This window comes from Pseudopodoces humilis, chromosome 4, assembly GCF_049639895.1.
Source record: "Pseudopodoces humilis isolate 2021_Gansu_Grassland_sample_001 chromosome 4, ASM4963989v1, whole genome shotgun sequence".
NCBI classification, from domain to species: domain Eukaryota; kingdom Metazoa; phylum Chordata; class Aves; order Passeriformes; family Paridae; genus Pseudopodoces; species Pseudopodoces humilis.
Genome location: NC_142203.1, coordinates 39,045,920 through 39,063,076, shown reverse-complemented (window position 1 = coordinate 39,063,076; position 17,157 = coordinate 39,045,920). Strand labels below are relative to the sequence as shown.

At 39.3% G+C, this 17,157-nt stretch overlaps 1 protein-coding gene across 1 annotated transcript; it reads right to left on the bottom strand.

Moving 5' to 3' along the window:
• Positions 1–3,937: 3,937 nt before the first annotated feature.
• Positions 3,938–13,786, bottom strand: FBP1 (fructose-bisphosphatase 1). The gene is made up of 7 exons (XM_005522619.3): positions 13,584–13,786; positions 10,970–11,132; positions 9,230–9,322; positions 8,051–8,194; positions 6,698–6,835; positions 5,365–5,484; positions 3,938–4,378 (listed from the first exon to the last, which is right to left on the bottom strand). The coding sequence occupies exons 1-7, from the start codon at positions 13,751–13,753 to the stop codon at positions 4,187–4,189; spliced, it is 1,020 nt and encodes a 339-aa protein (XP_005522676.2). The 5' UTR covers positions 13,754–13,786; the 3' UTR covers positions 3,938–4,186.
• Between the last annotated feature and the right edge of the window lie 3,371 nt (positions 13,787–17,157).

The following is a 17,157-nucleotide window of genomic DNA, read 5'->3' as shown; positions in this document are numbered from 1 at the left end:
GTTACAAAGTAATTATGTCTTAAATAATTTACAAATAAGACTCCTCTGATTTAAGCATGTCAATGCCATAACTCACAAAATGAAATTTTATGTTGGCTTTCATATTGTAGTGCACCACGTAAATACAGGAATGTCCAAATTTGCAATTATGCTGCCAGTAACTCCTTACAAACAATATCCTTGGAGCACATGATGACAATGTGAAGGTAGACACTCTCCAAGTAATGTATTAGATTGTGCATTGGATACATGCTATCTGGAGCACTCAAGTTATGGATCTTAATTACACTTCCCACTCTGACTAGACAGTAAGAGAAACTACATGAAGTTGTATGCTGTAGCCTTCATTTTACTTATTAGCATCACTCTTATTTTTAAGTAGAAGATATGGAAAACCCACCAGCAAAACAAGAAAATCTGGAGTAACAGAAGAAAAGTTTTATTAAGTTTCATTGTTATTCCTTTAAATCAAATTACTGCACTAAAATCTTGCCAGCAAGATGGAAACAAAATTCAGTAACAAAACATATACCTAATGTGTTTTTGTTAATAGGAACTGCAGCTGAAGCAAAAAAGTTTTGATTTCCCTTGGTGTTCCTTTTTTAATCTTTAGCATTTCTTCAGACTTTCCTGGAAGTGTCTCTTCATCTATGAAAAATACATTACTTGTAGAGTTTTAAAGGGATTTCAATGCTAAGGTTTTCTACTTTTAAATCAGCCACTAAAAGGTGTTCTAGAGATTGACAACACTGAAAGCTAGCCACAAGTAGAGAGTTCAGTGCTGCTTCCATCCCCTGTGCTTAGATTTGGGGATGTTTTTGCAGTCCTGTTCCAAGACAGAGAAAGGACTGGTGAGTGGAGTTGATCAGATGGAGCCTCAGGCGGGTCTTGTACTACATCCTCTAAGGCAATGGCTGAAGAACAAAGCAATCTTGAAGATTTCTCTTTTCTACTACAGTGATTATAGTTAAAGGTATAGGATACTGTTCACATCACAAGACAAACGTTACACAGCATGTTCTGCCTGGTTAGGAGACTTTCTTCTTTTGAACAGACTTGTAGAAAACCAAAAATAATGTATGTAGGAAGCTTTGGGATAGCACATGGTAGGATCAATAAAAGTAGGGGACAGGTTTCAGTTATTCATGCAAAAATATCTGCTGGCTTAAAGTACAACAATTACATTTTGCCTGCACATCATTGCATCATCATGGCAGCTGACAGCCTGCCCATAATAACATGCTTTTAGTGCAAAATCTCTCTGCTGTGTAGCTGGAATACCATAGACATACCAAATCAATTCAGCAAATAAGAAATGGGAGGGGGGCTGGCCTATAATTTCTAACTTCTGTCAAAACATCACATGCAGGTCTTCTGTTTATTCCAAGTGATCTTTTGCACTGGTCAAAAAGACAAAGTTCAGATCATCTTCTAACAGAAAGTTTGTTTTGGAGTTAGTGGTTCAAAGAGTGTTTTCAGAGCTAATAAGTCCACTATTTTCCTCTTTTTTATTTTTCCTTTTCTTTTTTCCTTTTTTTTTCCTTTTCTTTTTTTTTCTTTTTAGAAAATCTGCAAATGTATTTTATAAGTAATGGATTTTTTACTACATATAAAGTACAATGCTTTGAGCTTCTCAAATAACAGTCCTTCAATATGAAATTAATTTACAGTATTATGTAAAGAACACAGACTCTTCAGCCAGTCTTTCCATAAATATTGCAGCCAACAGTATAGCAATAAAAGAAATAAAACTTGGATAAAGGCACACAATTGGATTGCATGAAAGCTTCACCCTGTTTTGATAAATACTGTGATCTCACTGAAATGTAATAACCCAAATGATTATACACAATGATTAGGCTACATAAATAATTACCATTTTGGGGAGGTGGAGAAAGTCAGATTGTGTAAAAAATGTGTGATGATTGTCTATAAGCCTGAGAACCTCTCAGTACTAGGGGTTGGAACAGCTTAGGAATGTTAAAAAAATAAGCACCTCAATTTGACTGATCTAGGAGGTTTGCCCCCTAATATAAAGAGTTCTTGGGGATTATTCACACTTCCACCTGTGTATGGGCCAGTCCTGAGCCTTAAAGGTGACAGCTTTTCTAACTGAGATGAAATGTTAGTCGCTTGGATGGCGCCAGCTGAAACTGGAGCCAGTGACCTTTCACCAAAGGCCACAGTGCAGACTCTGAGGAGGGCACTGGGTAGAACTGAGAGAGGGGCTGACAGCAGACACTGTGACAAACCCACCTTCCTGCTCTGCACTGACAGGCAGGGAGACCTCTGGAAAGGGGGCTGTCAAAGGAGATTGCTAAGTAGTTCTCCCCACTGGTGGCTAGCCAGGGATGTTGCTCAAATATGGGCTTACATATTACTGATTAGAAGATAAAACCAGCTCACAATGGGTAAAATGCTAAGTATGAAATGTCAGCCTACAGGCAAAACCAAAACACTGAGAACTGACCTAGGAACATGGACAGTATTAACTTTCCTCCTATAACCTTTACATGATGTCAGCATGGTGTATTAAAAATAGATATATGCAGTCCAGGATTCCTGTAAAGTTAGAGGGCAGAATACAGACAAGGAATTATGGTAAACAGGCAAAAATCCCTGCTGTGGATTCTGTCTGCTGAGCCATACTAACAGACCACTGAGGCACTGTAGTCCAAATTGACTACTGCCAGCACTCTCACAGTCTTTTAACGGTTCAGGTCACTGAAAGTCATCTCCACTAGCCTCATTAGAATAAACATTTTCAGCAGAAACTAGGCCATTCAGCCCCTGACAGAAACGTCTTCCCCCCCATCGGCTTGGGGAACAGATGCATGTATAGAACTGTCGGTATGCCTCCAAATGCCCCTGCATGACCTTTTAGAATGAGGGTCCTCAGGTTTTTATCTGTCTGATACAGATAAAAGGGCCCTCACAGAGCATGCCCTTCCACCCTGGGTTTCAGTTTCCCCATACTTCTCTCTTGTTTTACACGAAGAACCACACTCAGTCAGGCTCTCTGCACTGATACATACAAAGCCCCCAAGTAGGTAGGTTTATAACTCATGACACCCCTATACAGGACCTCCCAGACCATGAACTGAGTTCAGTGTTCAGTGGTAGTTTACCCACAGCACATCCATGTGATCCTTACTTTGAGTTTGGTGAAGGTAAGTGGGCAGTGAGAAATAGCAAAGATTTGCTGATTTTAATTAATTCAAGAGCTGCATCCAGACAGTGGTGGACAGCCCATCTAGCTCCCAAGCACTAGCATGCTCTTCCCAGCAGCATACTCTGAATGAGCATATTAAATGTCATTATGCTTTGGGGGACTCTTTGCACCTTCCTCCTGCTTGCACAGCAGAATCCTTTTCCATGGTAATCCCCAACCCCAAAATAACACAAGGAATCTCTGGTGGAGATTGATAGCAAGACACAAATTCATGTTTTCATCAAGTAAGCAGGTTAATTTTTGGCAAAGATAGCCAGCTCATCACAGCAGAATCTGTGTATGTACAAGCTGGCTACACATATTCTTTATCCCATTAAAACCCCTCCACACAAACCTGTCATTTTCCATCCTTGTGTAGCTGGATCTGATAGAGTGGCAACCAGCAGTATTAACATCATGTGTCAGAATAAACATACACTAATACTTATGTTTCACAGACATTAATTCTCCATCGGAGTAAGCCCAGACCAAAGTATAGTGAGCAACTTTGGGAGTTCAGACACTGGTCTAGGAAAGGTCACTCACTGTAAGAGGCTGCTGAGTCTTTCCAAGACTTAAAAGAGGACAGAGTCAACTGTACTGATAGTCTGTAACTTGTCTGAGAAAGGTGAGTCTCTCCCCTGCTAGATATTAATTGCAACACAGTAATACTTGCCACACATGTGGCTCTTCCATAACCACAAATGATAAACGAAAAAGAAAACATATTTTTCCATTGCTTTAATTTTTAATGCTTCATTTAATGCAATCTTTTAATGCCTTTCATTTAATGCCTTTCAATTGCACAATGAAATTGCACAAGATTTAGCTTTAAAAAAATCTTATGAAAATATGGCTCATTTGCTCTTTTGCTACAGAAGTCAGACAGCTCAATCTCACAGTACTGCAGCGCATTCTTTGGTTCAGCTGTAAGACATTTTATCCCCTGTGCACAGTGAATCCAGCAAGCTTTCTTTACTTAGCTGAATGCTTCTTGACTATCTCAAGGTACTCCTTCACATCATCAGGAGACCCCAAGACAATAGGCACTCTTTGGTGGATATCCTCAGGCACTATATCTAGTACTGCTTGCTGACCAGTTGTTGCTATTCCCCCCGCCTTCTCAATAACAAAGGCCATAGGATTGCATTCGTAGAGCAGTCTCAGCTAGAAGACAAAAGTCAGAATGGCAGAAGTCAGGCCAGGCAATGCCAAAAATCATTAAATGATTGGCATATGATCTTAAGCCAATCAATATTCAAAGTACTCTTTGTTTCATATAAACACTGACTCAATAATGAAGGTGTGTGGATTTTTCTTTTAAAAACACAGTGACTTCTGGATTTGCTCAATCTGAGTGCTTTCTACATAGCCCATGTTTGCGTTGTGCTATTTACAGAGAGATAAAGCTTGTATGTTAAGACACAACTGTTCACAAGGGAGACCATATAGGACTGTGTGAAAATAATGAAAAACACGAGCTCTGAGCGTGGCACTAGGTTTCTCTAATGAATAACTCTATCTTATCTGCAACCTGAAGCAATATTTTACAGAGAATTACAAAACAGATCAAAGGTCTTTGCTGAATAAAGTCCCCTTGTCAGCCTCTAAGTGCGTGATTTTCCCTGACTGACCATTGTCCTGCAGATGCAGCCAGGCACAATTCCTCCACGTGAAGTCTTGTTATCATGTACAAAATGCAGATGGTGTTCTCTTTGGCAGAACTGACTCAATGGGCCAACTACATTTCAGCTTCTTACAAACTAGCTTCTAGAAATCTCAGGGTAATGCAGATTGTTTACCCTGTCATATTCTACTCAACCGGGAGCACAGCATCACCAGTTTTGGCTGATATGGTGCAGGGGAGCCTGTTTGAGCAGCCCACCCCCAGGTACATTCCACAAGCTGGATATGTTTGCACATAAAGAGAAGTCACTGCAGTTGAAACAGGTGAGCAGCAGCCCTAAAATGGGTGTCTGACAACAGGCTGCTGACACTTGTGACAGCCAGCAAGGGATGGCCATGTCCCCCCCACATAAGAAATACAAGCTACCAAGTTACAAAACACAAGCTTTGTAATCAAAATACTGATCTTGATAGTGAAATGTCTGCATAATGCAGTATTTTCTGTAACTGGGCTTATTTAGGCTTACCTTTCCTTTGGGACTTTTGGAGTTAGCAGGATACAGAAAGATTCCTCCATACACCAGCGTGCGATGCACGTCGGCCACCATAGATCCTATGTACCTCCCACCATACGGTGAACTGCCATCCTACAGAGAAACGTTCCAATAGAAGTAACTGTGGAGCACACCAGGTTAACCTCCCCCACATACCCCCCTTAGCAGTCCTAACATCTTTCATCTCCATATTTGGCTTCACTGATAATACTCAAAGTAGTTTTGGAGACTATGTCAGCATCACCTTAATTTTCTAACTAGGAAAATCCAAGGAAAAAGAGTGATAGAAGACTTCAGCATAGATGAGCAGTAGTGCCAATAACAGAAAATGTATCCCACCTCTCCACTGGCTTTAACACTCAGAAAACACTGCATTTCCAGTAGCAAAAACTCAAGTGCTAGGAATTGGTATCGGGGCTTTGTCTTTTCCAGCAGAAAAAGAATCAAAAATCAAAAGAAGTGATCTTTCCTACTTCTTCCAACCATTCTTGCCAGCTTCTGCAATTTTTTTTGTTAAAAAAATGTTAATAGTTGACTTGATGTTATTTCCTTATTGTACTCCATGGAGTACATTTTAATATCTACATAAACAACACCTTGATTGAAGAATGATGAAAACATCAATGTTCTTTCAAACCAAGATCAGGAAGTCAGGAAGGGACACCACCACTTAACAGTAGGTGTTCACCTTTCATTGCCAGTGAAGTAACTTCAGTGATGAAATGTGTAAGGCATGAGAACCTTTCATGGGCACTCCTTGTAGCTTTGGGCCTCCTGACACCAGGAAGTTGCACAACCACAAAGCAGGCCTTGAAACTACACCAGATTTCCAAGAGAGAGGCACCCCTAGCACACCCCTAGCTCGTGTTACCACTGAGCAATGACCCACTGCCATCTCCACTCCGCTCTCCAGCTACCCAGATGTTGCAATGAGGAAGCAGTAATACAACACATGTAGATAAGATTTCTTCATCATCAGACAAGATTTCTTCTCTACTTGATTATCAAATGCTCAGTATTGGCTTCAGCATCATTACTCAGGCCCTCATTCAGGGAAAAAAATATTCAAAAAAAAAAAAAGGAAGAAAGCAAAAAAATGTGAAAGATATACGGTGCAGTACTGGAGAATGCTGAAATATCTGGTTGCATCAACTGCTGCTCTCATTAGCAATCCTACATCACGTTATATTTTAAATAGACAGGAAAGGAAGCCCTGAACAGTTAATGAGAGAATGATTGGTCATAAAGCTGGAAATGAAATATGTTGCTTGTCGTCAGAAAGTTTCTCTGAAACAGGATCTTTTACCTCAGGGAATTTCTTCTTTTTGAGGTACTCTGTGACAGCAGGATCAAAATATTTAGCATAGCCTTCATTGAGACTGTAGATATTTCCCTTCTTTTTGATTTTCACATCTCTTTCCACTAAAATGAATTCTCCAATTGCCTAACAATAAGAAAGAAAAAGTGTTAGTTAACAGGAATTGTTCACTTACTTTCAAACCAAGGTAAAATCCAATAACATACACAATTTAATAAAAACTTACTACCACTATCAATTTTTTAAATAATTCAGTATCTACAAAAACATAGTCTTTGCAGTCTACATGCAAGGTATTTTGTTTAACTATATAGCACAGACAGAGCATGATTCCTGATGTCATGCAAGCTTCCTCGTACTACAATTCCAAGCACTCTATTTTCTATGCTCAAAAAATGCTATTTTACATTTGTTTATCTCGTTTATCTCTCCACTCTTTTGATAAACTTACAACAATGTAAGTCTCAGAATGCTAAGGAGTTTGGAAACCGAGAGTACTGGTTGAAACAATGCACAAATACCCTCAAATAGCTGCAGATACTCCAGCTCTTTTTAGCTTGGGCTAACTGGAAGCCTGTGACCAAGAGCTGGCCTGTTTAGTTTTCTCTAAAGTAGATTTCCAAGTTAGTCCTAAGAGTAAACGAAATAACATGCATGCATGCTCAAAGTTAAATCTGTTATATGAATAAAGTAAAAAATACATGCATTTATTTAAGCTGCTACTAATCAGCGAGTACCAAGTTATATTTCCTGCAGCTTGATCACTGCAGGTTATAAAAATTTAAGACTGGCAAATGGCACACCCTGGCTGAACACAAAGAAACAAGCCACTAAAGCAAACTACTTTCTGCTGTGATCAGTATGACTTCTGTTTTAAAACTCATGGTAAATGCATGCTAGAATGTCACATCAGCCACACACATCACTTACTCTTTTACATATCATGGTGGGATCTGAAAACACAGAAGAAGGTTAAGTACATATGCTCTTCTGGTTTACTAAGGTCTTAGCAATTAAGGAAAAGACAAATAAGACTTAAAGGATATTTTGTACTGCAGAAAACTGCTCATTTTAAATATCACATGATTACACATGCTGTGTATTTGCTCTGCTGACTTGGCTGTCTTCCTGTTGTTGAGTCACACATAGCACTGCTGCTAGGCAGGCGGAATGCAAGTCTCTTGACATTATTGCTGGTGGGTTATAAGTACATTTATACTTCATTCCTTCATTTACCTTGAAAACTGCTCCTTTGGTTGATTTTCCTGGGGATGAACAGTTCTTATAGACAGTACCTGGTAATCCCTAATACAGAAACAAAGAAACAGAAGATATTCTCACCGGATCCAGCATGAAACAGTTGACACCTCCAGCAGGAGTGGCCAGTACCAGCATGGTGGCACTCCCATAGAGCGCATAACCAGCTGCCACAAGATTACGCCCAGGCTGTAAGGCATCTTTCCCAGAAGGTTCATCAGGGGACACCTAGAACAAGAAAGAGTACAGTCAATTTCATTTCATTTCTATTGCTGGTACATGACTGGACTCTGGGATAGGGACAGCCTTCTGCTCATATCCATGCATGAGGTGGCACAACTGTTTCCATGATCCCCAACTGAGATTTTTACCGGATGCACTAATACAAATTATATATAGGATATAAACACATTGATCTAGCAATGCTCTTCTAACTAAGCCTAGCAGGAACGCAGGAAGCAGGAAAGGATTAAGGAGATATTAAAGAGCTATGTACCTCCTTGTAGGTGATGATGAACACAGCTCAGAGGAAAACTCAGAGGCACAGTTGAAATTAAATGAAACATGACTCTCAGAGTTCAAAGCTGATCAAAAGTATTTGGGAAGTTTTTTGTTTTCTTTTGCTTCCCACAAAAATGAAGTTGAAAATAGCTACTTTGGGATATATGACAAGATACAAAATATTATTAAAATGGACAGTTGGGTGTGTTTTATCTGATTTATTTTTTTCCCCCCATGTTGTGACCTGTATGTCTGGTATTTCAACCTCCTTCAGACAGGGTTTCTGCCTTTCAGAGTGAATTAGACACTTCAAATGCACATGACATGTTTCAGCTCTGGTTTGTTTTTGAAGTATGTCCTCAGGACATACTCAACAGGACTATTAGTACAGAGAGCAAGAAAACTGGAAAGCACGTTCCCCAAGTAGATGACAACCACATGGTATTTTGCCTCAACACAAATATTCATGAAATGTAGGACATGATCTTTTCCAAGGGGTAATTTCATTAGCTGGCTAATTAAGTGTCAGCTAGGCTTCCATAAACACATATGTATATGTATTCTTCTTCTAAGAGACTAATTCAAATCCTAACTATTTCAAATTCAAATCCATGTGTCTGTGAAATACTAGAACTAACTTAAAGCTGGCCCTGAGTCTTTTTCACAAACAAGTTTAGTTAGATTTTGGTCTTCCCATGCAATTTTATTTCACCAGAAGCTGCACAATAATAGTTTTTCCTAATCTACATGAAAGAATTTTACCTTTCTATAAATTGCAAAGATGGTCCCAATAGAAACAAGACAGTCAATGTTCGATGAACCATCTAGAGGGTCTATGCAGACTATGTATTTACCCTAGAAAACACAAAAGAGGGAACTAGATTAGTGACAGTATTCATCCACTTTTTCCAAGTAAAAACATTTCAGTAGGTAAATTTTCTCAGAGACTTACACAGCAATATAAACTAAAACATCTTTATAGATTATGAAGGAATCAAATTCAAATGTCAGCAATTCTTTGTCCCAGATTTCATTCTTGATTACAACTGTGATTTGTGCCAAACCAGAAGCTAAAAAATCTTTAAAGTACATAGCAGATGTACAGAAAAAGTGGAGTTTTCTCATATACTTTTTAATATGAGTTAAAAACAGGGGAGTACTTTTTTTGGTTTAGTTTCATCTGTGTAATTGAAGTCAATCCTCTTATATCCACCATGTAGGCTAGGCTGCACTTTCTCTTTGGTTACAACATGTCTTTCTGAATAATAAGGAAAACAAACAAAATGAAGATCAGCCTTTTTCATGTAGAGCTAAAAACTATATTTTACCTCTACCTATAGAGGTATTAAAAAGCACTTTAATGGCTGCCATCCTAAACTATACATTTTCCTTTATCTGTGCTCTGAAATGGTCAGGTACTACCTTAGCCAGACTGATCTTACCCAGGGTTTTGGGGGGGTCAGAAAAGAAGTCTCTGCTTTATTGCTGGATTAAGGAATCCTGTAGATATAGGAAATTGACAGTACAGGGGGAAAAGCTGAATTAACTGTACCTTTTAAATATTTTGTTCCCCCATCATTTTATTCATAGCTGTCTTAATAATAGTGTGTAACAACAGTGACATTTTTTTTTAATTGGTTTTATCCTGCATGTCACAAATTTAAGTTCAGCAATGCTCTACTCTGCAAGTAGGAATTCCTGGTATACATTGATAAAAACACTCTATTAGCTTACATTTAGTTCAGAAAAGCATTAATACTCAGACTCCCTCAGTGATCTTTGAGAATATTTGTTCAGATCTAAGGAAATCCAATGCCTAGAAAATTAACTTTGAAGATTTCTCAACAGGGAGAGAGAGAACTGCTTAAACAAAGCAAACCTTATTATACTTTGTAAATTATGTTATTGCTGTTCATTTTTACTAAATTTTTACTTAGAATTTTTACATGATCAGACCAAAATATTAGCTGGGAAATAGGGACTATCCCACAAGAAGCACATGCAGGCTTGTGAATATAAAGAATAATAAATGTAAAAAATGCTTTTGTTTCATTGTTGCTAATCATTCATAGGCTAAGTCATTCAAGGAGAATTTTCATGAATTAAAGACCTTGAGTTTTGACCTGGAGAGAATAACTCATCAGTGTGCTACTCAAAAAGTAACATTTCAAAGGAGCTTGACTGACTCGGAGCATAATTCCAGAGATCAGATGGGGATGAATGAAATGTTTTCTCCACAATAAGAAAAAAGTGGGAGAGAAAGAAGGTGGGGAGAAAAACAGATTAAAAAAAAAAAAAAATAAAACCAAGAAACATTAGTCTGGAGAGCAGAAATGACAGAAAGAACAAATGCTGATGAACACTCTCTCCACCCATTCACTTGCCAGTTTAGTTTACCTGTTTTCTGAAATTTTAGCTGAGATTTACTTTTTCAGATGTGGAGCAGTACACCTGTAAAGGCTGATCTGAAATCAAGCAGGGAGAACTTTTTAAGTCACTAACCTGTTTTTCAGTTTCCACTATCACAGCATCTTTGTTTTCTTCGGACACGATAACACATGTACTGAAGGATGACTTCAGCATGTTAATCACCAGGTCATTGGATAGAATATCCAGCTTTTTTACTTGGTCTCCGGTCACATTGGTAGATCCAGCAATTCCATAGCTAGAGCAATTGCAAGAGAGAACATTTCATGAGAATAGAGCACTGCATCTTCTAAAGTGTTCTGTTTCTTACGCCTGCAAAACCTCCTGTAAACAACAGCACTTTCAAATGACATCTCAGCTCTCTAAGCCGGTTTTTTATTTACTGCCCAGTGAATTCTTGCTGAGACATGTTACCATTTGCTGTGTTTGCATATCTAGAAGCTGCTGAAAAACACAATTTCAATAGTTTGTAAACTATAGTTTAACACAGCTAGACCAGGCTGTGAAGGCTGAGTTACCAACTGTGCTTTTTAATGAGCTCTTAAGATCTACACATTATTCCTGAATTCTAGGCTCTGCATACCCTAAAAGCTAAGAATTCATTAGAAAATTTTATGCTCTAAAAGTGATATAAATATATGTGAATGTATATATATTAATCTGACCACACTAGTTATGCTATATTCTCTGCATGTAATATACTCCTCTTTAGCAATATGATGTGCAAATTGCAGGAGCAAAAGTCTGTTCACAGACAAATCAACCTATTTATGGTTTAATGTTTTCAGTTTTGATTTGAAGTAGTAAACGTTTCCTTGGGAAAAGAACTGAAAAATACAAATAAGAAACACAAATAAAATGCTGCAAGCCAACCGGAATCAAACCATCTGGCATATGGAAATACCAGGAGATCTTATGATAGGTGATTTTGTAAGCACACATAACAGAGAAAGGGGAAGTTTAGCTCTTAGAAGAGAAAAACAGTAGCCAGCTCGGCACACATTTCAGATGTTTCTTCACATGATCACAAGATGTACTTCAGCTACAGTTCATTGATTAGGCTGAACCCTGGTATTTCAGGTTTTATGTAATAACACTGAACACACTATTTTAGCAATGCATTGCATTTCTTCAGTTTAATGCATGAGACAAAGAAAATGAACTGGCATAACTCTCTGTTCTTCTCTCTCTCTGATACAGTGACTTGAATATTTTTCCACAACTGTGAAAGCGCTTTTAGAAAAAAATGTACTTTGAACACTGTGCTTATGAGTGGAGGCACAGCAACAGACCAGCTTCTGCACCTCATCTTTTGGGGACTCCTGGGAGATGAAGACAAGGTGCCAGGTGTAGAGCCTGCAACTGGAAAAGGTCTGCGTGTCTTCCACAGCACCTCCCCTACCAAGCAGCATTAAGCACATAGTTGAGGCTGAGGATAGTCCAAAGAATTGGACTGAAGTGATCCCTACTTGTTCATATTCCCTGACAGCAAAGCAAAATCTCTGCTCATAAAATGCAGTCCCACAGCAGATGAACTGTTGAAGGAGGCTTATGAGTCCAAAACCTGCTGCCCCAGCACTGATGGAGAGTTAAACCCACTGTGCAGGGGACCATAAGGCAAGTCTATGCTCACAGATACCAAACATGTGGTCAGCTACCAACAGACACATATGTAAGAGATAAAAGGAATAGGGTCTTAAGCTTACAAATCAGATCACAGCTGGGAAACCCTGGTCTCTATGGATAGATACAGGAGGCATATGAAAGGGCTAGCACAAAAATTACCACAATTACATGTAGTCTGAAGTCAAATAATATAAAGAAAAATATATAAAGAAATATAAAAAAATATATAAAGAAAAATAGTTCAAACATACATAAAGTGGAGGATTTTTTGCCTTTTTTCTTATTATATTTTCCTCTGCATGGCTTGTAGAAGCAAATTTATTTTCTCTTTACAACATCTTCCATTAAGTAATGAAGTAGCCCATGTCTAAAGCCTTGACCAGCACACTACTGGGCATATAAAGAATATGTAGAATATTCAGGAGGATTAGTTACCCACAAGCAGTTTCAGCTATTTCACGTTTCAAGAGTTCCAGATTCCTTATGATGATGACCAGAACAACATCCCTCTGAATGGCTGACTACAGACACTATTGATCCTAACCAGCACACTTTCTAAAAGCCTTAGATATCAAAAGTTTCATAGAGAAACTCTAGTTGCTATGATGCACTATGAAAAAAACCCACACTGAATTTGATTCAACACTTCAAAGCATTAAATGGTGCTTTGATATATAGCAATATGCAAAGAGCAGTAATTCAGCCATATTTTGCTAAGCTTTGTCTTTCAGTATATTTGGTCTTATGGCTCCAGGCGCCCACACCTGCTAGAATGTATTCATGAAGTTCTACTGTCACCAGACATTTCTCAAAGACTAGACTATTGAAAAGTCAAAGGACCCGTGTCTCTTGAGAAAAATCAAGAAACCAACAAGTTACTAAAGGAGTTACCTTCAGTTCTGTGCAAGAGGATGGGCTGATGCAGCCTCACTCACAGGCTTTTCTGGTGAGAGAAACACCCATTCCCATCCTCGTCCCGATACCCACCCCACCCCCGGGAGGCAGCAGGATGCCCTGGACTCGCGGGGATGCGGGACGGTGCGGGGAGCATCCCGGGACTCACAGGTTAGCAATGCCCGCTTTACGGACGGCGGTGGAGATGGCTTTGATGGCCGTGCAGAGGGAGTTGAGGAGCTGCGTGAACTCCCCGGTGCCCTTGGCCCGCCTGCCTTCCTCCATCACGAAGCGGGTCATGGTGATGACATTGGTGTCGAAGGTGGAGCGGTCCGTCATGGTGGCGGCAGGAGCGACTAGGACCGCGGCCGCGGGCACCGGCACTTGCTTCAGCCGGGCGGGGCGGGGCGGGCAGGGGCGGGACAGGCGGCGGCAGGGCGGACAAAGAGGAAAGGGATCCCATCCCTCCGTCCTCCGTCCCACCGACACTATTTATTTATTTTTTAAATTATTTTTTTCTTTAACCGGGTCTTGGCTCAGACGTTGTGCGGGGACAGGGGCGGGGAGGGAAGGATGCTTTGGGCATTCGTTGTGTGAAAGGCACAGAGAGACGATCGACACACGGGTGCTGCGGGTAGCTCTTAAGTGTTTGCCGTGGTCGCACTTCAGTGCTAGCGGTCCTGAATTTGTGCCCCTAAATTCAGAAGTCAGTTTGGTTTCCACTTGATTGCAAAACTCTGTGTGTGTCCTTGTAGATTACAGCGAACTGCACACAACCTACAGAGAAAGGTTAGTATCTTCTGCGGCACAGGAATGCTCTCATCCTGACTCTTCAGTAGAGGAAAACCACATATTCAGTAACCGATTAAATAAGGTATTAACTTACTCAGTTTGCAGAGATCATGCTAAGCCCACGTGTCCCAGCCTTATACAACACCATGGAAGAGCTGTAAGGAAACAGCCCCTGGCAGCTGGACCCAATGAAACTTTTATAACAAGCTCTCCAAACCTGTTCAATACAAAGACATAGGCTGAGTCCTGCTTCAAAGAGTAGAAGTTAATGCACCACACACAAATACTGCTGCAATGGAATCTAGACCCCCTGAATTTCATTTCTTTTGGTTCTAGCCTTTCTGACTTTGCAGCAAAATCAAGCAATATGTTTTGCTGCTTATGTTTGATCAGAAAAATCTAAGCACTAGTAAGGGAAATCAGGTTCGCCCAACACCTGACTCTAGATACACTTTCACACAATGATTTGACAAACACAAACCTGAATACAGGTGTTCTACTCAGATTTCTTGTACTAGCCATTATTTTATATTCATGTTATAAAAAAAAATGAGTATTTTAAAAAAACACATTATTTTTCAGTAGAATACATTCAGTCTTGAATTCTAAGCTGAAAGTCTCAAATTCTAAGTTGAAACCACAGATTGAAATAATTCCAAATGGTGTCAAACACAGGGCAAAAAGTTTTTTACAAGATGTACATCTTTGCATATACATACATTCTATCTTCATGTAAAGCACATTGCATATCTATGCATTAAATTCTTCAAAGGTATGCATAAATGTCTGCTCCTGAAAGTGTAAACAACTTCAGCCTAATTTACCCATGCCCAGTATTACAGACACTCCTGCAGATATTAGATATGAGTAGTTGTAATGCTCTTCTGAACAAGATATTTCAGTCTTTGGCAAATGGTCAACAGCCCAGTATTATAAAAATGTTCTTTTAGAGGCAAGTGGATTAGGGAAAATTTACAAAACATGGAAGTTAGCTCATTCTTTAAAGGTAAGAAATGTTTTACAACCATCTAGAGCAGGTACTGCAATGTCAATAGTATAGAACAACAAATAGCAAAGATTTTCTATAAAATTTTGGATGAGTGAACTGACACTGGGTAGCAGCAAGTAGGCAGAACACCTGGGAATATATGACTAACGGAAACAAACCACAGAGTCTCTGATTAGGGACAATTTGCCTTAAATGTGAAGAGTCTAACAAGTACATCAGTAATCTGCAGGACGAGCTTCACTTCAGTATAAAATAGTCAAAATCAGTTCAAAATATACCTAAGGTTTAGATGTCTATGCCTCAGAATAACTAACCTCTTCCATCCTACAGGGAAGGTATATCATCCTTGAGTTGATGATGAGATTTTATCTCAGAACTTTTGGGGTTTGTGAGATTAGTGGGAGATGAGTTCTACTCCTCCATTCCCACTATGGAAGCCAGGTAATAAGAAGAAATGAAATTTCAATCATTTGAAAGTGTGCTGGTTTCATACAAGTCCATCCAAATGTGCATTTCTACTGTGGGGAAGGAGATATAGCCTATATAGCATGTCCTTAATCTTCTGTATTTGAGGCAACTCAATAGAACATTGAAATTAATCCACCTCCACACTCCTGGCTTTAGAATGTACGCATACATTGGTCATCTGTGGAATTCCACAATTAGTATAGAAATCTGACTTAACATTAATTAATTAACATCAAATTAATTGAGGGTAGACAAGCCATGCATCCCTTCAGCAACCATGATGTTTGGTAACTATAAAATCAAAGTAAGATTTAAAGATAGTAAAAGATTAAAAGTAGTATTCACATGTTGCGAACCTTTGGCTTTAGAAAACAGTAGTTAAATATTATTGAAAATGAATCTGTGGATTTGAGAAGGTCAGTCAGTAACGGTTGACTAAACACTGCTGAAATAGCTCACTTCTATAAGAAGAAAACAGGGACTTGTTTGCGCACAGGTGACGTCAACTAGACACGGTTCACAGCAGTTTTAGAACCGTAGGATTACAAATCCATGTAACTACTTTGAAACAAACTCTTCTCCCAGAACATAGAATCCCAGCAGCATAATTATCTTGAAAATAAGACAAACACTGATTAGAAATCCTTAATTATAAAGGTTGCCTCTTGTAGGTTCAACTGACAGCCAGAAGGACAATAGGAGTGAAACCTCCTTCACAGATAACTTTTTTTGTTCCCTCTGAAGTAAAGAATTTCCATGTGCGAAAACCAGCTTTAAATCCCACTTTTGCTGAAGAGGATCTTTCTTTGTGCAGGAGTCTCACAACTGCAGAAGTTTTATGCTGGTTGGGTAGACAGAGCGTTAAGATCAGGCAAGCTACACTGAGATAATTTGCAAGGCAACATCACCCCACCAGAGCAGACACTCTGTACCAGGTGATGCCGGGATGATTAGGGCTGGAGCAGCTTGAAGAGGATGAATGAGGCAGATCCTGGTTGCTACAATAGATGGATCAGTCTGAAAAGGGGAACAGCACACATGAAATCAGGAAGATTTCTAGATGTATAATCAATCTTTTGTCTTCTTTGCTTCAGAAAGTGCTTCATTTCGCCTGTGTGAATTTCCTGTGTGAAAGGGGTCCACACATAGCCACACATAGAATAGAACATTGATTTACAACTGTGATAGCAAAGCACTTCACCTCTCTGGACACAGGTGAAACATAACAAACTGAAGTTTAAATGTAGGCAATTATGAGAACAAATTGGCTAAAGGGTAACTTCTTTGTGTAGTAGATGTAAAAGTGGCTTCATTTGATATTATGCATTATAGTACTACCACTGATTAAGAAGTAGAGATGAACTGTAAGGTTGATATTAATGAATGTGAAGGGATTTTCCCGTGCCTAGTGCCCTCTTGTGGGAATGGGAACATTGTCAGCATCTCAGTGTGACACCAGCTATGTGAGAGTACC